The sequence below is a fragment of the Gorilla gorilla genome, chromosome 6 (genome assembly GCF_029281585.2).
Source record: "Gorilla gorilla gorilla isolate KB3781 chromosome 6, NHGRI_mGorGor1-v2.1_pri, whole genome shotgun sequence".
Classification (NCBI taxonomy): Eukaryota; Metazoa; Chordata; class Mammalia; order Primates; family Hominidae; genus Gorilla; species Gorilla gorilla.
The window spans coordinates 160,969,466-160,995,770 of record NC_073230.2 but is presented as its reverse complement, the minus strand read 5'-3'; the positions used below and the strand labels follow the sequence as shown (position 1 = coordinate 160,995,770).

The 26,305-nt window shown below is 38.1% G+C and overlaps 1 protein-coding gene across 22 annotated transcripts in view; it reads left to right on the top strand.

Annotated features, from left to right (window-relative positions):
- The window catches only part of KMT2C (lysine methyltransferase 2C), a 300,175-nt gene that overhangs the window by 259,601 nt on the left and 14,269 nt on the right, over positions 1–26,305 (top strand). For 13 of the 22 annotated variants that reach the window (XM_055392460.2, XM_055392455.2, XM_055392459.2 and 10 more), the window contains 14 exons: positions 1,570–1,681; positions 4,474–4,552; positions 6,564–6,627; positions 8,433–8,665; positions 11,699–13,408; positions 16,402–16,611; positions 17,541–17,705; positions 19,126–19,267; positions 19,415–19,562; positions 21,028–21,206; positions 21,327–21,463; positions 22,547–22,796; positions 23,920–24,059; positions 24,494–24,601. In XM_055392460.2, the coding sequence (XP_055248435.1) occupies positions 1,570–1,681; positions 4,474–4,552; positions 6,564–6,627; positions 8,433–8,665; positions 11,699–13,408; positions 16,402–16,611; positions 17,541–17,705; positions 19,126–19,267; positions 19,415–19,562; positions 21,028–21,206; positions 21,327–21,463; positions 22,547–22,796; positions 23,920–24,059; positions 24,494–24,601 (3,677 nt within the window). The remainder of the gene's footprint in view (positions 1–1,569; positions 1,682–4,473; positions 4,553–6,563; positions 6,628–8,432; positions 8,666–11,698; positions 13,409–16,401; positions 16,612–17,540; positions 17,706–19,125; positions 19,268–19,414; positions 19,563–21,027; positions 21,207–21,326; positions 21,464–22,546; positions 22,797–23,919; positions 24,060–24,493; positions 24,602–26,305) is intronic. The other 9 variants (XM_055392464.2, XM_055392456.2, XM_055392470.2 and 6 more) reach the window with 5 other exon arrangements.

Below are 26,305 nucleotides of genomic sequence, written 5' to 3'. Positions count from 1 at the left end.
CCTGCTTTGGCCTCCCAAAGTGCTGGGATTACAGGCGTGAGCCACCCTGCTTGGCCCTCCTTGAGCTTTAGAATGAAAGCAGTTGGCTGGGCACAGTGGCTCACGGCTGTAATCCTAGCACTTTGGGAGACCGAGGCAGACAGATTGCCTCAGCTCAGGAGTTCCAGACCAGCCTGGGCAACACAGGACATGGATGAAGCTGGAAACCATCATTCTCAGCAAACTAATGCAGGAACAGAAAACCATACACTGCATGTTCTCACTCATAAGTGGGAGCTGAACAATGAGAACACATGGACACGGAGGGGAACATCACACACCGGAACCTGTCGGGGGGTGGGGGGCTAGGAGACGGATAGCATTAGGAGAAATACCTAATGTAGATGACGGGTTGATGGGTGCAGCAAACCACCATGGCATATGTATACCTATGTAACCAGCATATTCTGCACAAGTATCCCAGAATTTAAAGTATAATAATTTAAAAAAATAACAAAAAATCAGCTGGGCATAGCAGCGTGCGCCTGTAGTCCCAGTTATTCAGGAGACAGAGGCAGGAGAATGGTGTGAACCCAGGAGGCGGAAGTTGCAGTGAGGCGAGATTGCACCATTTCACTCCAGCCTGGGGGACAGAGTGAAACTCTGTCTCAAAAAAAAAAATGAAAACAATGAAGAGTTTTAGATTCTTTCCAGGTAAATTAAGAGATTCGAAACTGAGTTACAAACTTCCCTCAATTCTATTATTTATGGAATTGTTTAATAGAAACTAATTGTCTTCTTAGTTCCTACATTCCAACCATTGTTGCCATATGTTTTCAGTCATGGAAGGATGAATTTAAGAAAATTATGATGGAAATAAAGCTTCTTACTGTCCTTTTGTGTATGACAAATGCTTGGCGATTTTTTGCTATATAAACCTCTTTAACTTGTTTCTAATGGTTTACTGATTCTAAAAACAACAAAAGCAATGCAGTTAGAATGCCTCAGTGCCTCTAAGAATAAGAATTAGCAATCAAAGGGCACATGTCTAAGCAGTGTGCCTTATTCTAAAGTAATAAAATTGACATTCCATTTTATATATCCCCAATTTCATCATTTTGCTCCCTTTTTTTCATTTAGATGCAAATAGGTTTTTTCTTAGTAGCTTTTTATTGAGAGGGTATACCCTTAAGAAATTGGTGCATTTTTCTTTTAAGAGTGATAACTAACTTAGTAGAATTCCTTAGTATTGCAAATTCTTATTTGTGATGTTATATTTACTAAAGAAGCCATTCTGATTAGCATTGCAAAAGTTTGGATGAAAGGAAATTAATTGCATTGCTTTAGATTATTGCTTATAATCTCCCTTAAACTTGACTTTTTGTTTTAATTCCTGCAGGACTAAGGTATTAAAGCATGATTCAGTTAAGGACTGCTGAGATGTGATTAAACCCAGGATAAGGTTGCCATCTCAGAAATCTGTAATGATTATTAAATAATAAAGTTTAAGAGCTTGTAATATTTGAATTACTTCTTAGTGTACCTTGAACTAATTACTATGAAATAAGTAACTTTATATTTCTTTTCTAGATTTTGATGCAATTACAGATCCTATAATGAAAGCCAAAATGGTGGCCCTTAAAGGCATAAATAAAGTGATGGCACAAAACAATCTGGGCATGCCACCAATGGTGATGAGCAGGTAGGTGGAGTGGCTGCTTGTTTCTACTGGGCATCTAGACATTCATGAAATCATTACTAGTTTTTAGAAAAAACATACAGAAAATGGAAAGCCCTTGTCTAGGAATGAACAATACTATTTAAGTTGTCATGGCATCAGCTCGATATGATCAGATATAAAATGCTATACCAATTTAAGAAATTAGTGTAAGAACCAGTTTAAGAGCATTAGTCTCAAGGATGGTAAATGTAAAACATCTTAAAAAGATTTGGAAGATTGGATTTCCTGATTACTCAAGTCAAAGTATTTAGGTCTGTGCTCTTTTAAATACCTTTAGAATTGTTCATGTTATCTAAGATTTTTTTCAGTTAAGACACTGAGTGATTAAAGCAATTATAAATTCAGTTCTAAAATAAAATGTTCCCAAACCGGTTTTGAATCAGAAAAAGAAAGTTACAAGGAATAGATAAGAGGACAGTTGGAAGTTGGAGTTACAGAGTTTGTCTTTTCTCTCTCAGGAGAAAAACAGAAATTATGCATTAAAGAAGACAGTAGGGGTTATTTCAATATCTGAATTTTTGAAATTATGCCCTCTAAGGGTTATTAACCACATGGCACTGTTTCTTAAATTTTGATCATGGACCACCATGAGAATTATGGGGTAATTTTTTTTAAAATGCAGATTATTTTGCTCTACTGCAGACCTACTAAATAAGAATATCTGGAGATGGTTGCCTGTGTGTCTGTATTTTTAGCAAGCGTCATGAATGAGTCTTACGTGTATTACTATATGAGAACCTCTGTCAATAAAGTAAGCATAGAGCCTCAATTTAGTCTAATTATCTTGTTGAAAAACTTTTATATAAAAAATGTGGATGATTATAGAATTGAATATAAAATTTGCACGAATTTAAGATGTATATATTTCAAAGAAATTTGAATTCTTAAGGGTATAGTTCTTTTCAATTGTTGAGCTACTTTGGACATGGTTAAGAAGCATTTTTGAGATCAAAGTAGAGATAGTGGTTTCCAATGATTTTCATTATTGAGCAATATTTATTAACACTATTTCTCTATCATAGAGATTCCTGTTTTATGTCTTGAATATTTTTGGATTCCAGTGAAGGCTTTGAAATTCTCAGAATGTTTTATATGCAGAAAATTTAAGACATAGCATTACAAGGGAAATGATTATACTTGAAATATAGTTATTAAAATATAATTAAATTTATGGTATATATGCTCCTTAAAGTATTAACAAATTTAGCAATAAACCATAATTTGAAAGTAATGATAAACATAACTAATCTATTAGGTGCCTGCAACATTCGGTAGGAAAATAATCTGTCTTCTATTGGTGATAGTCGTGGTACTTGCTAATAATATTGTAGTTTCTATGTATATTCAAAACAAGGAAATGCTGAGTTTTATTTACTACTTAGTTTTGTTTTGGTTTTTGTTTCTGAGACGGAGTTTCGCTGTTGTTGCCCAGGATAGAGTGCAATGGCTCACTGCAGCCTTCACCTCCAAGGTTCAAGCGATTCTCCTGCATCAGCCTCTGGAGTAGCTCGGATTACAGGCACGTGCCACCATGCCCAGCTAATTTTTGTATTTTTAGTAGAGACAGGGTTTCACCATGTTGGTCAGGCTGGTCTTGAACTCCTGACCTCAGGTGATCCACCTGCCTCCGCCTCCCAAAGTGCTGGAATTACAGGCATGAGCCACTGCACCCGACCAGCACTTAGTTTTAAATATGGACCTCAGAATTTGAGGCCTTTCAGCATCTGATGCTCTTTTAGCATCATGCATCTGCCGGATAGATAAATTAGTCATGTATCAGGTATCTGGCTTAGTATTCTATTGACTGCTTTTTAGAAATGGAAGTGATAGTCCCTTCTTAGAGTAGTGTGATATGTTGAGTTAGGATGATAGACCATGTGTGATATTCAGATTAGAAGATCATTTAGACCAGACCTGTAGCAGTGGGTAGGGTGACAGATGAATGAAAAACCTGAGTAAAAAATTTAAAAACATATTCTATATCCTAATAGTACTTAAATAGTAATATACAGCATTTGGAATACGTTTTGAAAATTGTATGTATATCTTGATATGTTAAAGCATTTGATAATGCCAGAGGAAATATTTTCATGTAAGCAGTAATGCTTCTGTGAAGTTTTTATAGTTTTAATTAGAATGAGTAACATTTCTCTAAACACGTTTAACCATGCAGACTGATCTTGGTCAGTCGTCCATTTTTGATTTGCTTTAACATTAGATATAGAAATGTATGAGAATGTATGAAAATTCTAAAATTGGGAAATGTCTTTTGTTTTTGAATATAAAATAACTAAGCTCTCAATTAGTTTTTAACACAGACTGGAATGAGAAAACATTTCCTTAGAGTTTGTTATAAAACTAAATCAACTTATTTTTATTCTGAAGTCTTGAATTCATTTTATCGTAAGGTGGAGTGAGGCACATAATAGAGTAAAACCTCTAGAGTCAGCCTAGCTGGCTTCTTATTGCAGCCCTACTAGTCCTTGTGGGGAAGGTTACGGAATATCTCTGAATCTTACTTTCATCATAAGTAACATGAGGGTGCTAAGAGCACACTTCATCGAATTACAGTAAGGATCACATCTGCCCAGTACATGAAAGGTAGGGCTTTAGTGTTTTGATGAAGACTGTTTTGATGTTGCCACTGTTCTTCTCTGGAAGAGAAAACTGTTAAGCACCTAATACAGTTTTTAATTAATATTAATAATTTCTAAATGCTCATCATTTGATACTTGTGTACCCTGTTTTGACAGGTTCCCTTTTATGGGCCAGGCGGTAACTGGAACACAGAATGGTGAAGGACAGAACCTTGGACCACAGGCCATTCCTCAGGTAACACTGCCTGTAATGAGTCCCTCTAGAATGCACGCTTTTCTGTTTCCCAGCAAGCTCATGCTTTAGAGTAAGGCCCCTGCTAGAGAGTAGTACTAGGTTTGTGCAGAAGTAATTGCGGATTTCACCATACGCCATTTGCTAGTGGTAAAAACCGCAATTACTTTTTCACCAACCTAAATAGTAGCCTTATTATCAGCACAGCCAAAAGTAACCAAAAAGACATTTTACTGCTTTTTAAACAAAAGACAAATTAAGGTTAAAAAAATTGGCTGTGATTTCTGAAAAGGATTTATATACTTACGGGTAGAAAGTCACTTGATGGCAAAACCAAATGCTCAGGACTTTTGGTTTTACTTTTATTTGCTTATTTTTAACTCCAGAAGGACATTTTCATGTCCTGCATTTTAGAATTAAACCCATTATATTTAAAATGTAAAACTTCTATGAATACTAGAAAACAGCTGGGCACGGTGGCTCACGCCTCTAATCCCAGCACTTTGGGAGGCCGAGATGGGCAAATTATGAAGTCAGCAGTTTGAGACCAGCCTGACCAACATAGGGAAACCCCGTCTCTACAAAAAATACAAAAATTAGTCAGGCGTGGTGGCGCACACCTATAGTCCCAGCTACTTGGGAGACTGAGGCAGGAGAATCGCTTGAACCCGGCAGGTAGAGGTTGCAGTGAGCCGAGATCACGCCACTGCACTCCAGCTTGGGTGACAGAGCGAGACTTCGTCTCAAACAAACAAACACAGCAAGTAGAAAACAATATGCTATATTTGTTTTTTCCTTTTTTCTTCCCATCCTTGTTGAAAGATATGCTATATTCTTAATATAATATCAAGCAGTATCTGGGGAAGTAAAACTCATGCAGTATTTTTGTCAGTGATTTTTTTTTTATAAAGGGAGCTACCTACTATAATGTATGTCCTGTTTTCTTCCTTGCCCTGCCAGTTATGCTTTAGATTTATTGCGCTGATAATTATATTCTTCTCATTATTAAAAGAGGAAACAGAAGCCATTTGATATAATGGGAAAAGCATAGCCTTTATAGCTGAGTTTTTTAAAGAAATTATAGTTCCACTATGAATTTACTGTGCAACTTTGGGCAAATTCTTTAGCCTCTTGTTTTTTAATATGTCAAATGTTAAACCAACTGCTTTGTAGTATTGTGAAGATTGCACATAATACATTCTGGCTGCTAGTATAAGTTTATAATTATTACCTTGTATACAGCTCATGTTAAGGAGAACTTGTGACAACTGGATAAACATTTTTCAACATTAATTTGTTAGGTGATTATCCGGGACTTGTGAGATTAATAACTGCTTGTTCAGTCACCTGGAAGAAATAAGACTTTTAACTTGAAAATAAAACGAATTAAATACTTTTTATTTATTTTTTTTATTTTTTTGGGAACAGGATCCTGCTGTGTTGCCCAGGCTGGCCTCAAACACCTGGGCTCAAGCGATCCTACCACCTCAGCCTCCCAAGTAGCCGGGACTACAGGCGTGTGTAGAAAATAAGACTAATATTTTTATTAACATATTTTTCTTTTATATTTGTGCATGTTAGAGACATTAGTTTTTGTTATAAATAACCATGCTGTGGAGTGGCATTTAGTCAATCTGGAACTTGTGTTTGATTGAAGAAGAAACCAGGTAAACTTCATCAAAAAGTGAGATTTTTTATATAGATCTCTCACTTAGTATTAGCAGTAATTGATTTGCCCTGTATTATATTTCTGATGAATAATCCTTTACCTCAAGCATAGTTGTTTTCAGCCAAAATCTAGACAGTATAGTAGTTCAGAGATAGTAATAAGAATTCAGAATTAGGTTGCCACCACTAAATTCATTCTACTTTTTATAAAAAAACCTTTAAAAGATATCTTAGGAAATTAAAGGTTTTTTTCTTCCATTTCTTTTTCTTTCTTTCTTTTAAAGTTTTTTTCCCCCCTTTAACTGAAATGTGGAATAAACATATTTGTAAATTTTACTTATTTTAGGATGGCAGTATAACACATCAGATTTCTAGGCCTAATCCTCCAAATTTTGGTCCAGGCTTTGTCAGTAAGTATAAATCTAATAAGTTAATGTTTTCTGGGGATTGCTTGTCTGCACTCTATGTGTGCTGTTCTAAACCTGAAGTGAGTGTAGGTACACCAGTTCAAGCCCAGGTGCCCTCCTGTCTTATTAAACATCACTGCCCTATGAGGCAACTCTTCTTCAAGGCGTGTGTTTTCATTGCTTTTTTCACTGTGCATGAAGAATTATAGTTACAGAAAAGTATTTTAATACAGAAAAACCATCTTCCCCATTCTCTTCAATATTGTTGCTGTTTTTGTATACAGATTGGGCACTTTACAGTCTATAGAATTAAACCACGTTTTGCTCTAAGAACTGTCTTCCTAAGTGACAAGGACACTAAATGGGAAAAACAAAGGGATTATACTTAGCAGTAAGTTGGGTTAGCAGCATGGTGTGAAGGTCAGGTATGCAAGGTGCCCCTGAATCCTTTCTAGTTATTTGCAGGGGTCCCAAGGTGGTTCAGGATAGTGTTTAAAGTTCTCCCCAAACTGAACCTTTCTGAAATCTTCAGACTGTTTAGCTAACTTTTTTTTCACCATTATTTTTCATTTTGCTCACCTCTGCTCTCCTGGTTCCAGAAACCAGAAAGGCTTTCCTTGCGGTAGGTCTCATTCTACCAGAAGCAGAACTTCTGAAATCTTGTGAAAAAGCCTGTTCTTAAAAAATGCCCTTCAAATTTAGTAGACTAGATTTCAAGTTCATACATGTACTGGAACTTCTGGGTTTAGGAACAAACCCAAAGTCTGACCTTTTGAAATTCCCCCTACATTAATTGTTACTATAATTTGAATACATATTTGCATTAAAAACAAGTAAAGAACTATACCAACTGGCTTTTTCTGGCTTTATTGTGCCCATTGGCTTTGGTTGGATTCTTAATGTATGACAATATTCTGTTATCATTGATGTTATTTTCAGCGAATGTCCTTCTTAGAAATGTATTTATTCATTTCTTTGTCTTGTAGTGAGTCAAAAAGGTATATTCAGAATTTCACTACATACGATGACTTTTTTTTCCCCCTTGGACTGGGTATCAATGAAGTAAAGTGCCCTTAAAGAATAAAGGAGAGAATATTGTTACAAAATGAAGAGATATAGCCATTTGGGGAGAATTACTGGCAGTTGTAAAAGTAGAAAATGTTTTGCTTGGTTAACTATTCCCTCCCCTTATTTTAAAAAATATAAACTACAGAATAATAATTACCAATGTTTTCAACTTATGGATTTCCTTTATAAGTCATAGACTTTAAATTATTCCATTCTAAAACATTCTGGGTTCCTTTTCTCTCTGTTTAGGATATTTTTTCATTATTAAGAAATAGGAAAGAACTTATAAACTCAGGAAAATTAACATGGGAAGTGATTTCCTAGTCTATGCGCTAGACCTTAATGGGATATGTCTTTGTCTCTTCAAAATCTGTAAAATCGTATTCATAAAATGCATGTATACCTTAGTATGTAGTTTGGCTTGTGGGTTAGAGAATTTGTTTAGTAAAAAAAAAGAATTTAATTACATAAGTCTGCTTTTCCAAGATTGGATTTGTAATATTTATAAGTGCTAAGTTAACCAGTATCTCAAGAATGTGCATTCTCTGGCTTTCTCAATTAAATATTTTTCTAAAATCTGGTATTTTATCATTACATAATGGTCAATATTTAGTATTGTGTTTTCAAATTTCCTATTATGTGGTCATGGTGAAACTACTTCCTTACAAAATAGATTTGTGTGACTTATAATGTTGGACTCTTTAGAAAATTAACACAACTGAATTTTAATTTTTCCTCAGATGATTCACAGCGTAAGCAGTATGAAGAGTGGCTCCAGGAGACCCAACAGCTGCTTCAAATGCAGCAGAAGTATCTTGAAGAACAAATTGGTGCTCACAGAAAATCTAAGAAGGCCCTTTCAGCTAAACAACGTACTGCCAAGAAAGCTGGGCGTGAATTTCCAGAGGAAGATGCAGAACAACTCAAGCATGTTACTGAACAGCAAAGCATGGTTCAGAAACAGCTAGAACAGGTAATAAATAGGTTTGCAAAATAGAAACTACCAACAATTAATGAGTAGAATGTTTTGGTGTGTCGTTCATTAGTGACTTTGACTAGTGATTTTTTTTTTTGACTAGTATTAAATGGCGTTAAAAGTACATTGCCAAAAAGTGACAGCTCTGAGACCTCTTAGTAACTGCAGCCATAACAGCTCCAGTCTTTTACTTAAAGTGATGGTCACAGCACATACTAAATAAATGACACAAAAGAGATTGAGTCTCATAATTTCGACTTCGAAGAACTATTTTCAACCTTGGTATAGTTGGAGACATTATTTTTTTCTGCACTAAGAAATCACTGCAAAGACCATGTTTCTGTTATACATCATTGAGAGTTTCAACTTAACTGAGGACCGAGCTCATGGGGAGATACTGGGTTTAGTTTGGAATAAGAATTGGGGGCCCAGGAAGTATTTTTGTTTACTTGGAGTTGATATTATTATTATTTCTTAATGTTTTGGTCTTAAAATACATTGGTATGTCTTATGTGAAGTACTGTTCCAGAAAAATGAAATCATTTTGCCATTATCTTCTATTATAAACCAGATGTTTATCAGAATATTTAAACTGAATAATATACTGGAAAAGAAGAAACATGTAAAAATTGTATCTAAAATAAAACAATAGTAGTGTACAAAATGGGTTCAGAGCCAACTCCTAGGTGTACTTACCCAAGTAAATTAAAAACTTAAGGTTCAGGCCAGGCGTGGTGGTTCATACCTATAATTCCAGCACTTTGGGAGGCCGAGGTGGGTGGATCACTTGAGGTCAGGAGTTTGAGACCAGCCTGGCCAACATGGTGAAACCCCGTCTCTACTAAAAATACAAAAATTAGCTAAGTATGGTGGTGTGTGCCTGTAATCCCAGCTATTTGGGAGGCTGAGGCAGGAGAATCCCTGCACCAAGGAGTCAGAGGTTGTGGTGAGCCGAGGTTGCGCCACTGTACTCCAGCCTGGCGACAAAGTGAGACTCCATCTCAAAAAAAAAAAAAAAAAAAAAAAAGTGAGTGCTCTATAATGAACACTGTAGGAAGCACTTCCATTTACGTTGTCTTATCTACATCTTTCTGAAGGAGTTAGTATTATCCCCGTTTTACAAACTGATTCATTGTAAAGGTTATAAACACTGTGTACACGTGGCCAGGCACGGTGGCTCACGCCTGTAATCCCAGCACTTTGGGAAGCCAAGGCAGGCGGATCACCTGAGGCCAGGAGTTCGAGACCAGCCTGGCCAACATGGCAAAACCCGTCTCTACTAAAAATACAAAAAGTTAGCCAGGCGTGGTGGCAGGTGCCTGTAATCCCAGCTGCTTGGGAGGTTGAGGCAGGAGAATTGCTTGAATCTGGGAGGTGGAGGCTGCAGTGAGCTGAGATTGCACCATTGCACTCCAGCCTGGGCAACAAGAGCAAAACTCTTGTCTCAAAAACAAAACAAAACAAAACAAAACAAAATAAATCCCAAAAAATACCCCCACTGTACATGTTTGCTTATAACTATTAGATTAGGGATTTGGACTCAAGTGTCTTATCTTCAAACCACAGCTACCACACTAACGTACCAACAATAAGGTGATTATAATTCCAATTGTTTAAAACTAGGATTATTCCAGAATGAAAGGTTTCTTTTCTCTTTAAATTTACTCTCTGGGTTCATGTTTACTGTAGGTTAATATTCTTGTAAAGATATGTTTAATAAAGTATATATTTTTTTTAGCACTTTCATTGCCATCTGGCATATTTGTACAAGGTCTTTTGATGAGGGCCTAATTTTTGCATATCCGTGGATGAAATCCTATTTAGAAGCTAATACTTGAAAAATGGGATACGTCATCTATTACATAGTTGCCAAAGATCCAGTATAATCATATTAAGATAAGCAGTTGATGGTAATGTTGTAAAAAGTATTATAAAATATCATGGGAAAGACATGGATGACCACCTTATATATCCCACATACTGTTGTAGGTGCTTTCTGTACTTTCTTACTACTTCACCAACCAATGGTAATTTCTCAGTTCTAACCAGTAAACTGGCCAGGAAAAATAAGAAAATAGGAGTTACACAACTGTTGAAGAAGAGATGAAACACGATTATTTGCAGAAAATATTAGTCTACCTGGGGAACCCAAGAAAATACTTTGAAAAACTATTAGAACTCCTGAGTTTAGTATATTAACATAATACTTATCTAAAAATTGAATGATGTTGAGAGATATACACATCCTTTTGCATTCCTTCTTTCCCTAGCTTGCTGAATGAGATGGTGAGGTTCTCCAGAACATAGATTGCGTCTTGATTGATATCTAGTTTGTAGTATTGAGCACATTGGGACACAAAGGTTTTTGGAATGAATGAATTAATTGATATTAGCCATTATATTAAGAGACTATTTACAGACTATTCAAAATACTTCCTTGGAGCTTGTATAGATTTCAGAAATTATAATTTGAGTGTTAGCCATTAAATTGAAAGTGTTCAACAAATTTAGTCTTTTTAATCTGGGCGGGGGGTGTGATATTCGTGCTGGTAATTCATCTTGTCTTAAAATGTACAATTTATATATTTAAGAAATGAAATCTTAACATTTAAATGGTTCAAGTTTGAGTTAAGTCTGTTATTCTAACATTGTATGTTGTAATTTCTAGGACATCAAAATTAGCTGCTTGTGTAACCTTTTTTATTGTATATTTTTTATGTATAGTTTAAATAGTATATGAGTTTCACCATAAGATTTTAATATTTTACTAAACCGTTTTTGATATTTCATATGTGAAGCACTTTTACAGATAACTTTATAAAAATCCTGTTGTTAAAGAGATTGACAGTTGTTAGTTAAGGCTTATCAATTCAATTTTTTTGTGACTTTTGCAGTTACCCAAGCAAAGTATGTTTGCTTCTGCAGGGCCAAACTGCCCTCTGTGTAACCTCAACCACAGTCATCAGCCAGTGTTTTACTTCAGTACCTATGCTGTATAGAAATGAGTAATGATGCATTTTGTTATTCCAGATTCGTAAACAACAGAAAGAACATGCTGAATTGATTGAAGATTATCGGATCAAACAGCAGCAGCAATGTGCAATGGCCCCACCTACCATGATGCCCAGTGTCCAGCCCCAGCCACCCCTAATTCCAGGTGCCACTCCACCCACCATGAGCCAACCCGCCTTTCCCATGGTGCCACAGCAGCTTCAGCACCAGCAGCACACAACAGTTATTTCTGGCCATACTAGCCCTGTTAGAATGCCCAGTTTACCTGGATGGCAACCCAACAGTGCTCCTGCCCACCTGCCCCTCAATCCTCCTAGAATTCAGCCCCCAATTGCCCAATTACCAATAAAAACTTGTACACCAGCCCCAGGGACAGTCTCAAATGCAAATCCACAGAGTGGACCACCACCTCGGGTAGAATTTGATGACAACAATCCCTTTAGTGAAAGTTTTCAAGAACGGGAACGTAAGGAACGTTTACGAGAACAGCAAGAGAGACAGCGGATCCAACTCATGCAGGAGGTAGATAGACAAAGAGCTTTGCAGCAGAGGATGGAAATGGAGCAACATGGCATGGTGGGCTCTGAGATAAGTAGTAGTAGGACATCTGTGTCCCAGATTTCCTTCTACAGTTCCGACTTACCTTGTGATTTTATGCAACCTCTAGGACCCCTTCAGCAGTCTCCACAACACCAACAGCAAATGGGGCAGGTTTTACAGCAGCAGAATATACAACAAGGATCAATTAATTCACCCTCCACCCAAACTTTCATGCAGACTAATGAGCGAAGGCAGGTAGGCCCTCCTTCATTTGTTCCTGATTCACCATCAATCCCTGTTGGAAGCCCAAATTTTTCTTCTGTGAAGCAGGGACATGGAAATCTTTCTGGGACCAGCTTCCAGCAGTCCCCAGTGAGGCCTTCTTTTACACCTGCTTTACCAGCAGCACCTCCAGTAGCTAATAGCAGTCTCCCATGTGGCCAAGATTCTACTATAACCCATGGACACAGTTATCCGGGATCAACCCAATCGCTTATTCAGTTGTATTCTGATATAATCCCAGAGGAAAAAGGGAAAAAGAAAAGAACAAGAAAGAAGAAAAGAGATGATGATGCAGAATCCACCAAGGCTCCATCAACTCCCCATTCAGATATAACTGCCCCACCGACTCCAGGCATCTCAGAAACTACCTCTACTCCTGCAGTGAGCACACCCAGTGAGCTTCCTCAACAAGCCGACCAAGAGTCGGTGGAACCAGTCGGCCCATCCACTCCCAATATGGCAGCAGGCCAGCTATGTACAGAATTAGAGAACAAACTGCCCAATAGTGATTTCTCACAAGCAACTCCAAATCAACAGGCATACGCAAATTCAGAAGTAGATAAGCTCTCCATGGAAACCCCTGCCAAAACAGAAGAGATAAAACTGGAAAAGGCTGAGACAGAGTCCTGCCCAGGCCAAGAGGAGCCTAAATTGGAGGAACAGAATGGTAGTAAGGTAGAAGGAAACGCTGTATCCTGTCCTGTCTCCTCAGCACAGAGTCCTCCCCATTCTGCTGGGACCCCTGCTGCCAAAGGAGACTCAGGGAATGAACTTCTGAAACACTTGTTGAAAAATAAAAAGTCATCTTCTCTTTTGAATCAAAAACCTGAGGGCAGTATTTGTTCAGAAGATGACTGTACAAAGGATAATAAACTAGTTGAGAAGCAGAACCCAGCTGAAGGACTGGTAAGTGTAAATCATAAAAACGGCAACTTTTTTCTTTTGTTTTAAATTATACTTACAGCAGATTAGTACTAGCAACTATATTTCCACATTATTCTACAACCTTTTTATTCTAAAGGACCATTTTTTATTTTGTCATTTCTACCTCTCTGGAACCCATGTTTTTACTTATATCTAAACTATATTAAATAATAATTTGTTTACTATTTTTTAAAAAGCAAAGGCATGTATTGCATTTCATATATAACGTGATGTGTAGCAACTGGTTATTACCACATTGAGTTGATATGACTAAAGCAAAGTAAGTAAATGTCTATGTACTTTATTGTAAATAAGTGATTAATTTCCATTAACCTCTTTAAAATGTAGAGGATAGCCCATGCACCCCTATTAATACCCTTGGCACTCTTAGGGATACCACACTGGGAAGCTATTGTGTGGTTACAGTGTTGTATTGATACTTAATGTAATGTTACATGTAGATACTGTTTTGTAGTTTTCCATGTATCAATTTTCTATCAGTTTTAAGTTATTAACATTTAATTTGCTTTTTTTTTTCATTTACATGAAGAGCTAACTTGTAAATATATCTTTACAAGGATCCGTCCCCTTTATTTCAGTTAACTTCATTAAGATAGTTCCAAAACTGGAGTTTGAGTCATGGGAATTGGTCTGCTTAATAGCTCTTGCCTGTTTATCTTTCAGAAGGTGCAGTGCCATTACCAGTGCATTCATAAAGCTGTCCCTAGAGAGCTTCTCAAATTGGATTTCATTTTCATATTTTAATTAAGGGTTGAGTGGTATATTTAGTTGTCCAGTTTTTTCATTTTAAGATTGTTAATGAAGCTCATCTTTTTGCAAGTGTTGCTTTTTTTCTTGTCTTTGACCATTCAGTAGAGATTGAGTGTTGACTTGATAGATTTGTGTAATTTTTGTAAATTTTACTGGTTATGCTTTTACAGTTGTCACCAGTAAATATAGGCAACTCTCCAGCACAATCTCCATCCACTTTCTCCAAGACATCTTATACCCTGAGGAGTACTGAATAACTTGCAGCCTTCTGTCTTTTTACCCTTCTATGTATACCACATGCTGCTGCTTCTGCCTGTTCTGTTCTCCCTTCTTATATATGTCTGGACAATATATTTTTATCTTTTGAAATGCAGTTCTTGAGTCATCTTTTTCCAGATACCTTTCTCACCTCTCCCAATCTCAAATATGTGTTGATGCTCCTGTTCTCACATAGCGATTTCTTTTGTACCACTTAACAGTATTTAAATAGCTCCTTGAAGGACGTAGACTACATTTTGAGCATGTTTATATTAAAATTTGTGTGCGTAAGAATGTTTAATGGCATGGGGAACAACCACGTCAAGTTTAAAAAGTAACCCCTCCCCGCAAATTAAAGTGTGATTTAAATAAATAGTGATTTAAATATATAAATATATATATATAAAATTAATTTTTAGGTTCTTGCCACTCAGAGTGCAGCCCTTGGGGATCCGCAGCATCCACATCAGGTGGGAGCTTTGTAACACATGCAGAATCTCCCGCCACACACCTGCTTCTCAGAATGTAGACTTAACAAGATCCCCAGGTGATTCCTGTGCATCTGAAGGGGTAGAAGTACTGCTCTAGGCAGGTGATTCTCAAAACTAAAGTGTGAGGAGCACCAGGAGGGCTTGTTAAACCAAGATTGCTGGGCACCAGCCCCAGTATTTCTGATTCTGTAGGTCTGGGTGGGACCAGATAATCTGCATTTCTAAACCAGTTCTAGATGCTGCTGCCGCCCTGGAGACTCCCCTTGAGAGCCACAGAACTAGCCTGGAGATGAGCAGTCTAAGCCTGCTTTCGCCTCCCTCCATGAGCTAAGAATGGCTTTTACATTTTTAAATGGTTGAAAAAAAATCTAAGGAAGAGTAGTATTTTGTGACACATAAAAATTATACAAAATTCAAATTTGTCCGTGAATTTTAAAAGTTTTATTTGAACGCAGCCAAGCTCATTGATTTATGAATTGTTTATGGCTGCTTTTGAAGTACAAGGGCAGAGTTGAGTAATTATGCCAGGGGCTGTATGGCCTACAGAGGCTTACAATATTTATCATCTGGCTCTTTACATAAAAATGTTGCCATCCATGCGCTAAACTATTTAGAATATAACTGGAAACTAATTTTCAGAACCGTCAAAGATTCAATGCAGAATTCATTACAGTAAGTTCAGTTACTATAATCGTCTATAGCAAAGTACTGCTGTTAAATTTAGAAATAATGGAGCCTGAAAATATTCCTGTGTTTTAAGGTATTGATAGGACTACCCTTAAAGGCCTTTTCAGGGCTTCGCTTATTCTCACTTTGTAATGATAAAAATAAAGAAAAGGTTTGTTATCGTCTAGGTTCTCTCCCATTGACTTTATGTGGCCATTATTTTTCAGTCAAATACGGTTGTGAACTAATTTGAAGAACCGGTGTTTTTTCTTTTTATTGTTGTCTGGTGCTATCTGTTCTCTCACCTAAGATGCATAGGCTGTTAAGCTTTTCTGGAGCCTGTGAAGTGTTTCAGCACACCTCATATTTCACTAGTTCCTAAGGGGAACCAAAAATAACTCACCAAGACCACTATGCAGAGGCTCCTATAGCCATCTACAAGCATCTCCTTCCCTTCTGCAGTCAGTAAGCAGGAATAAGGGGTTCCCCAGCCCCAGGGAGGTAAGCATGAGGGGTAATGCTTTGCCAGAAAGGGCTGCCTGGCCTTACTAATGAGTTCTGCTCTTTCCTCAAGCTTCGCAGCTTACTGATTTCCATACTTGAGAATAACGTTTGGAGAAAAGGATGGTGTTTTTGGAAAACCAGCGTTTGACACCACTCTATCTTCCCTACTTATTTAATAACTTTTAGTGCCATGTTAGGATGATGCGTCATAGCTTGGCACTGCATGAACTAAAAACCAAATATGCAAATTGTTCACTTATTTTTTACCCTTTCCAATTACATTAGCAAACTTTGGGGGCTCAAATGCAAGGTGGTTTTGGATGTGGCAACCAGTTGCCAAAAACAGATGGAGGAAGTGAAACCAAGAAACAGCGAAGCAAACGGACTCAGAGGACGGGTGAGAAAGCAGCACCTCGCTCAAAGAAAAGGAAAAAGGACGAAGAGGAGAAACAAGCTATGTACTCTAGCACTGACACGTTTACCCACTTGAAACAGGTGAGGGTGAGTCATTTAGAGCAGCCCCTTTTAAAAGTCAAGGATATAGGCTGGGGGCAGTGGCTCATGCCTGTAATCCCAGCACTTTGGGAAGCTGAGGCAGGTGGATCACTTGAGGCATGAGTTCGAGATGAGCTTAGCCAACATGGCAAAACCTCATCTCTACTGAAAATACAAACATTTACTGGGCGTGGTGTGGTACACGCCTGTAATCCCAGCTACTTGGGAGGCTGAGGCAGGAGAATTGCTTGAGCCTGGATGGCAGAGGTTGCAGTGAGCCGAGATTGTGCCACTGCACTCCAGCCTGGGTGACAGAATGAGACTGTGTCTCAAAAAAAAAAAAAAAAATACAATTCAAAGACATGAGAGATCAAATGCTAAAAGACATCTGGCCAAGGAACCTAGTAGACTTTTTCCAAGCAGAATTGCACCGTATCCTATTGGCATCGGAAATTTACGGTAATACAAATGGATTGATAGGTGATAGTCAAGATTTTCTTATGTTCATAAGGAGTAGCCTCAGTACCAAGAAAAAAATCTGTCCTCAGTACCTTATTGTGACTCTGAATCCAAAGAAACGCATTGTGAATTCTGTTCTACACCTTTGTGGTTGTTACAGAAGGTGGGAGACAGTTGCTAACAGTGCTGTTGGTGGTACCCAGCCTCAGTTGATGCCCCGGTTTTTGCTGAGCTTAGATAAGAAATATGTTTTTCTTGTTAGATGCCTGGCAGCATTCATTTAGTACACAGCTTATTTTTAATCAAAGGTCTGTAGTCTCTCTCACTTATTCCAGCATTTTGATACTTGAAAATTTTAAGTCTCATTTTTCTGAAGCCTTATTCAACAAAGTTGCTTCGGGTCTTAGAAAGTTGAGCTACACTGAGTTCCTTTTATCATGTACATTACTCTTAAATGTGTTTTTTAATAGCAGCTCTCTCTGCTCCCTCTAATGGAACCAATCATTGGAGTGAACTTTGCGCACTTTCTTCCTTATGGCAGTGGCCAATTTAATAGTGGGAATCGACTTCTAGGAACTTTTGGCAGTGCTACCCTGGAAGGGGTTTCGGACTACTATTCTCAGTTGATCTACAAGGTATGTTTCTCTGCCAAGGTGTTGTCTTGCTTCATCTTCGGGTAACATGTCAGAATTGATAGAGCTTGTCTTATTTTTGTATTTAGTTTACATCTACTCTTCCAAGTTTTATTAAAACTTAAGTTCAGCTACAGGGTTAAAATTTTACCTGGTGAAGTATTTCTAGCATAAACATTTGAAGTTGTTTTTATAGGTAAGAATACAAATTGCAAGAAATATCTATTATGTACTTCCATGGTAGTGGAAATCCTTATTTCCTTATAACCTTTATTAACACTTAAAATGAATTCAAAAATCATTGTAAATGGTGGGGATTCAAAAAAAGTAGTAGTTTACCTTGAAAAATGAAATTAAACAATTTTAAGTATATCTAATAATTTAGGTATTAATTACAACTAATTCCTAGACTATTGTAGGTTTTTTTTTTTTTTTTTTTTTTTGAGACAGGGTCTCGCTCTGTCACCCAGGCCAGATTGCAGTGGTGCAATCTCAGCTCACTGCAATCTCTGCCTCCCAAATTCAAGCAATTCTAGTGCCTCAACCTACCAAGTAGCTGGGACTACAGGCATGCACCACCACACCCTGAGGTCAAGGCTGCAGTGAGCATGATTGTGCCATTGCCCTCTACCTCTAGCTTGGGTGACAGAGCAAGTCTCTGTCTCCAAAAAGAAAAAAAAAAAAAAAACTATCTTAACTCATAAGCTGTTCTCCAACCTTATCATCCTCATGAAATTCTTTATCTTTGCAAAATTTGTAATTTGACTTTGCACTTGATTTGCATGGTGTTATTGGTAGATTCCAAGTCTCTCCTTGAGAGACTAATCAGTAAATGACAAATTGGTGATAACTGTTAAGCTGGGAGAGGTGTCTGAAGAGGAACTACATCAATGATTTAGTTACTTTAGTAGTAGCATTAGTACTGTTGCTTCTTTTAAAGGTCTTAGTCAATCCAGATTCTCATATCTCGGATGTGAGTTGTATTACAAGTTTAAGACCAGAAATTCTTAAGTTTTTCATAGAACTAGGGCATATCTTAATGAGAACTTAAAGGATATTTTGATAATATTTTGCAATTTCTTGATTGCATTTTAAAGTTATCCTTCACTAGCTATAACCACGAAACTTGAAGAATTGCATAAATAAAATCAGGTATAAAGCAAATTAGCTTCTTAATTTCAGAGCTTAAGTAGTCAAGCTGGGTAAAGTAAGCAAGTTGGTATGTCCATAAAATCACGAGTATCTGTTCCACTAAGAAGCCTCCTGGCCTTGTAGGTATTGTTTTCTTGGTGTGCAAGATACATCTTGATTACATTTCTGTAGCCTTGCTTCTATGTGCAAAAAATTCACAGAACTACGTTTTAGCAAGGTCATTGCATATTTGCTCAGTAGCATATAATTTAAATTTTTTGGTCTCCTGCAGCAGAATAATTTAAGTAATCCTCCAACACCCCCTGCCTCTCTTCCTCCTACACCACCTCCTATGGCTTGTCAGAAGATGGCCAATGGTTTTGCAACAACTGAAGAACTTGCTGGAAAAGCCGGAGTGTTAGTGAGCCATGAAGGTATGATTATAGCCTCCAAATTTCACACCTCGGAGAAATGGGCCTCTGCCAGTTGTGTATTGTGAAATGGCAATAGAATTGTAAAGTTCTACCCATTTATCAATATTGACTGAATGTATTTATGGTTTTGTGTTTTTGCTTTTCCAGTTACCAAAACTCTAGGACCTAAACCATTTCAGCTGCCCTTCAGACCCCAGGATGACTTGTTGGCCCGAGCTCTTGCTCAGGGCCCCAAGACAGTTGATGTGCCAGCCTCCCTCCCAACACCACCTCATAACAATCAGGAAGAATTAAGGTACAGGTTATTTTTTTCTCAAATAATTCTTAGTTATTTCTTTTTTAAAAAAAAATAAATGTATGTATGTGGCATAATGTCTTTAGGAATAGCATGTAAAAACATTTGAAGAGTACAATTTGGTGAATAATCTTCAGGATTTAAAGTTTATAAGACATTGTTACCATTAAACATAATTAGTTTGCATTTTTTTAAGCCTACATCATATAGAGAGTTAAATAATCTAATAGACATTTAAGTATTAGATTATTTAATCTAATTAAATAATCTAATAGACATGAAGGTAGTGGAAAATCTCCATGCAACATATTTCAGAAATCATTGTCCTTTAAAGGCTATTAATGTGATTTATTGGGTTTATTGTTGTTTGTAGATGTCTAAAATGAAAGAGCAGAAGTTGCTATATCAGAGAACGCTGTCGTGGAAGAGAGTTTAAGAACTGTCTGGGGTTTGACGTCTTTGTGTCAGTTCTTTAACTGTAAGATTCTAATTGGGGAGAATCAAGTTCCCTTAGTAGATAATTGCTAGCCAACTCTTTAGATCCAGAGGGTTCTTACAACTTCATCAAATAATTATCTCTTCCTTGGAAAATCTGCCCACTACCCTCTATTTGATGAGACATTTATTTAACCTAAGTCCCTTACTTTATTAATGGGGAAACTTTGGACCGAAGTGGAGAATAATCTGTCCCGATTGAGGATCCAGGTCCTCTTTCTACTATACCTCAGTAGGCCAGCCTTTCTTGGGTCTCCTGCATGACAGCTACTTCTCTGCGTGAGGAGTGGGAGACAGCAGTTCCACAGGGTTGTGGAACTTAGTCTGAGATCTCACAATTGGCCTGGTAGACTTGAACTTGAACTCAACAGAAGGGACCAGTCTTTTGTTTTTCTCACCTCACTTTATCAGTTAAGAAAAATAAGGGCCGATCAAGTCAATGGCCAAGTTTTCTCCTATCTTGCCAGTGTAAAGAGCAGCAGTAGCACAGCTGTTTTCCCAGTCAGGTGAACGCAGGTGTGACCATTTCATATGTGTTGGACTTCTCTTTCCTTTTTTTTTTTGTCTTTTTAAAGTTTTCCTTTTTTATTGTTAAATCCAACCAGCAGCTCTTTCCTTTTCAAGCTACAGGAGTGCTGCCCTAGGCTCAACGATCTGGGATTTTGAAAAGGTGCTTTCATGCTCTCTATGTTACATGCTAATCAGAGCATCTTCCTCTTTGGCAGGTCTTCAAACTTTGGTGCTGAAGCTTTGGTTAAAAGGAAATATACCATTTAAATTATTTTGTAACTAAATATTGTTCTTGTATTTTTTCCCCAGTGTGGCTCTGAGCTGATTCATTTGCTGCTCATCGTATAGGTGCTGCCCAGAGTATCCTTACAGCTGTATTCATAGATATCAGCAGGGTTGGTACAGGAAGCCCTCAGTGGTGGATTTGCAGACTTTGATGTGTGTGTTTATGTTTTTTCAGGATACAGGATCACTGTGGTGATCGAGATACTCCTGACAGTTTTGTTCCCTCATCCTCTCCTGAGAGTGTGGTTGGGGTAGAAGTGAGCAGGTATCCAGATCTGTCATTGGTCAAGGAGGAGCCTCCAGAACCGGTGCCGTCCCCCATCATTCCAATTCTTCCTAGCACTGCTGGGAAAAGTAAGAACAACACTTAACCTTATTATTTCCCTTTACACTATGCCAATTTACTAATGTAAATATTTTGATTTTGAAAATCCATTAACACTTTTTTCCTCTTTTTTTTCTCTCTTTTTAAAGGTTCAGAATCGAGAAGGAATGACATAAAAACTGAGCCGGGCACTTTATATTTTGCGTCACCTTTTGGTCCTTCCCCAAATGGTCCCAGATCAGGTCTTATATCTGTAGCAATTACTCTGCATCCTACAGCTGCTGAGGTAAAAGATTAAATGACTTCTTAATGTTAAACAGTATGTCCCCAATTTTAAAAGATGGGTCAGGTGTCTACCATAAAACACACACAACAGGATCACTGAGGATAAAGGGTCAGAGAGCAGGGCTGTGAGGATAAAGGGTCAGAGAGCAGGGCTGATGCTCACTGCAGACCTCTCAGCTGCCTTTGAGTGCCATCGTTTGTCATTGAATTGGTCTCAGCCTACGTCAAGTAAAAAGGGAAATTAGAGCTCACATTTTCTTATTAAAGGATGTATACTTTAGAGAACTCTTTTTTTTTTTTTTTTTTAATAGAGACACAGTCTCCTTCTGTTGCCCAGGCTGGAGTGCAGTGGCACAGTCATAGCTCACTGCAGCCTCAAACTTACTGGGCTCAAGTAATCCTTCTGCTTTTAGCCTCCTCAGTAGCTGGGACTACATCTGTGAGCCATCATGTCCATCTCAGAAAAAACTTCTTTGTAACTGTTAACAGAGAAGAAAATTAAGCAATGAAAAAGAACTTTATCAACAGTAATAGTTTTGCAGAAGCAATAGAAATGTTCTTCAAGTAGCATTTGCTTATATCAAACATAAGTAATTTCCTGAGGATTTTTTATTTTTTTAACTCTGAATTTTGTGAAGACATTTCAGTAGAGACCAAACTAAAAGTCCAATGATGTGATATTTTGGTTATCAACAAAATACAGCAGTAGCAAGACCTTTGTCTGTTCTTACGGGTTGTGTCAGAGCTGGAGGGAAGCCCCTGGAAGTAAGCTTTCTGACCACCTGTAGGAACTGACGGGGTCTGTCAGATGTTACGATATCTAAAATAGTTTAATGTGTTACTAGATATTTAATGTTAATTGGAATCCCTTTATGAGGATTTCTGTTTATAAATTTCTTTTTTTGGATATTAGTTCGTTAGAGCTAATTTTTTTCCTGAGATTCTTTAAGTCTAAATAAAATTTGTTGGATTTTCTTAGAATCTATGTATCATGCAAAGAGGATTTATCCTAAATGTGTATTTTTCTTCAGTGGTTCACTGTTGCCTTCTGGGTGAATAATACAGCATTTGCATTTGGTTTTAGAACATTAGCAGTGTTGTGGCTGCGTTTTCCGACCTTCTTCACGTCCGAATCCCTAACAGCTATGAGGTTAGCAATGCTCCAGATGTCCCATCCATGGGTTTGGTCAATAGCCACAGAATCAACCCGGGTTTGGAGTATCGACAGCATTTACTTCTCCGTGGGCCTCCGCCAGGATCTGCAAACCCTCCCAGATTAGTGAGCTCTTACCGGCTGAAGCAGCCTAATGTACCATTTCCTCCAACAAGCAATGGTGAGCTAGTGAGCTTTTTGTTAACCCCAAATCCATTCCTGATTCAAAAGTTAAGCTTACTCTTTGAGATACTGATTATCTTTTAACAACGGACAGGTAACATGCTGGCGTATAGTCCTTGGTGAACTCACCATGTGTGGGTGTTCTGTTTTCTGTGCTGTGATTTGACCTCTAGTGCTTTGGCCTGTGTATTCTATCATGCTGTCACCAGAGGCTATGTGAGTGCCAGCCATCTGCGCAGGCTGCCAGAAGAAGCCTGTGACGGGCTTGCCCTTGAGCAGCTTTTGTTCTTCCTGTCTCCCAACCCCCATCCCGCTGCGCCTGGGCCACCTGTTACAGATGGGGCTGGTGACCTGACGTGGGTTCTGTTTCCTGTTCTCCTCTGCTTTCCATCCTCACCTACCTCTTGTTTTACCTCTGCACCAGCTCTATAGGGGCCTTCTCTTCCCACAGAGGTGTTCATGCCCCCCATCTCTGAGAATGGAACAACTTCCTTAGACCGACCATGATGTCGCTTTCCTTCCTGCCTCACTGGCAGTCTTACAGGCGTGCTCAGTCCAGGCCCTGGCTTCTTCCTCTTGGCTTCTAGCTGTTCTGTCACTTTTTCCCTGCTCCTTTTTGCCTTCACACTGCACCTGAATGATGCTTTCTAATTCCTGAGTCCTTATTTACCTTCTTATCCTTGGCTTTGGCTCTTTCCTCATTTCTGACTCTGCAAGTCACACTTATTTAAGACTCTTATACATATGTCATTGTATCTTTCATAAAATGTTTTTTTTACCATCTTAACCTGCAAGCAAAAGTAATATCTGTTTCCCTCTCTGTCTTACTTTGTACTTAGACTGAATAGTAATCTCTCTTGGTGACTTAGTTTTATTAGATTCTTCTTTTATACTGCCATTGCTTTCCCAGCTATTTGAGAATAGGCATGTTTCTTTCTGCCCTAGTGTCAGATAATCAACTCTGTAACCATTGCTTAGAAGATAAACTTTTTTATTAATTAAATAATAATGTAAAGTTAATGAACCATGTTGTAATGAGTTGATACTGCATAATTTTTCACCATGTGCCACCTTGTGTCATCAGTCAGGTTTAATTACTAACAGAAGTTGATTGCCTTTAGGTCTTTCTGGATATAAGGATTCTAGTCATGGTATTGCAGAAAGCGCAGCACTCAGACCACAGTGGTGTTGTCATTGTAAAGTGGTTATTCTTGGAAGTGGTGTGCGGAAATCTTTCAAAGATCTGACCCTTTTGAACAAGGTACTTTGCTATTCCTTTTATGACCCTACCTCCTACCTCCAGCGAAAATGTCCTTGGCAATGTCTCTTCCAACATCAGAGAGAGACACCACTTATGGTGGTGTGATGGACACATGTTCCTGGTGATGGCACCAGCGTATATCAGATGTGCTTGGGCTGAACACCAAAGAGCTACAACAGGCTGTTAAAGGGAATATTATGAGGACTACATATTTTTAAATAGAGTGAACCGTGGACCACATAGTTTGGTTTTGTATATGTATTTTTTCCCTAGCTAAATTATCACATGCTAAATATTGGAACATAGTTTCCTTTCTACTATTAAGATAAAGAACCACTGTCACTTTTGAATATAACATAAAAACAATGTATAGATCCTGTTTTTATTAAATTTTGACTTGTTGAGATTCCCACACATTTCTCTTTGCTTTTCAGGATTCCCGAGAAAGCACCAAGAGGGTAGAGAAGGACATTGTCTTCTGTAGTAATAACTGCTTTATTCTTTATTCATCAACTGCACAAGCGAAAAACTCAGAAAACAAGGTGAGATTAGGATAATCTCAGCTGATAACAATGCATAACGAGTGACTTCTGTGTTCTGGGCATATGGGAGTGAATAAAGATGTGTCCCTGCCTTCATGGAGCTCTGTGTGGGGAATCCAAAGCAGGTGCTGACCCGGCAGAGGAGGAGAGGGTGTAGGGAGCCTTGAGTCATGCTACCCTTTCAACTTAGTTATTTGACAAAAGTGGGCAGAGTTATGTTTTAAAAGTTCAGTAAACAGAACACTAATATTAAAATCTTTAATTTTACCAGTTTAATTTTTTTTTGAGATGGAGTCTCATTCTGGTCCCACAGGCTGAAGGGCATTGGCACCTCTTGGCTCACTGCAGACTCTGCCTCCCAATTCAAGCAATTCTCCTGCCTTAGCCTCCTGAGTAGCTGGGATTACAGGTGCGCGCCACCACGCCCAGCTAATTTTTGTAGTTTAGTAGAGATGGGGTTTCACCATGTTGGCCAGGCTGATCTCAAACTCCTGACCTCGTGCTCCGCCCACCTCAGCCTCTCAAAGTGCTGGGATTACAGGTGTGAGCCACTGCGCCTGGCCGTAAATATCTTAATATTTTAAAATTATTGATGTTACCCCAATAGGAAAACCTGTTTAAAGATAAAATTTAAGACTATTTGTGCATTTTAAGAGAAAACACTTTGCTCACAGTATGGTGAAAGAGGTCTGCTTTACTTGATTTTATGTAATTTGAGTGTGTCCAACTAATAGTTGATACAAATGATATGTTTGTAATCATGTTTTGAAGGAAGCTTTTCCTGTACAGTAATACTGCCAGTCATTCCTCCATCCAGGTTATTGCTCTGGTATGTCTTTCACAGAAGAACATTCTGAAGACTTATTTTTAACAGGTAGTTGTTTGTAGTATGCCTGTAATAAAATCTAAGCTAGATGACAAATAAATTTAGATCTTAAAATACATCAGCCTAAATGCAAGAAGGATTTTTTTTTTCACCAGATAGTTTAAGTTGGTGTGCAGTCCCTGCCTGATTTGGTATAAGGCATGTCTTTTTTCAGATACCTTGTCAGGACTGGAGCATGTGAAAAGAGGGCAGCCTGTGGGTTGGTGTTTATTAGTTTATGATACTCTGTACCATAAAGTAAATAAGCTATTGGAGATTTCCCCTCAGCTCAACTGTTTCAGCAGCCGGATCAGAGCTGAGAAGCCTCAGAGAAAAGTTAGTATGTTTCATTTGTTGACAGGGGCTCCTTCCCTTTCTGTAACATTTACACCAATTGATTAAGCCTGAGATTAACAGATGTGAATTTTAGAGTGGAGATAAGCTCTCAAGAAACGATGCTGCAGCGTTCTTATTTGGTTAAACAAAAAACATTGTTCCATTGTACAAATTATATTAGCTCTTCTGACAGCATTGTGTGTGTTTTTTTTTTCTTTTTCTGGTTTTAATATAGTTAGAAAGGGGATTGTCCCAGAAAGTGTAAGAGCAGAATATTCTCCAGAATTATGGCTTTGTGGAAAAGGCCTCGAAAGGACACGGCACAGCTGCCATCACCCGCTCTCTATCCCTGTGCACCTTAGAGCATGGTCAGCTTCTGCGGTGCATGAGCCCCCAGCACTTACTGCTGACTCTCCCTCTGCCCCTCAGGTCACCCATCCTCTTCAGTCATACTGCTCAGCTTCTTGTCTTAACAAGAATTGCTTTTCGGGCTTGTGAATTAT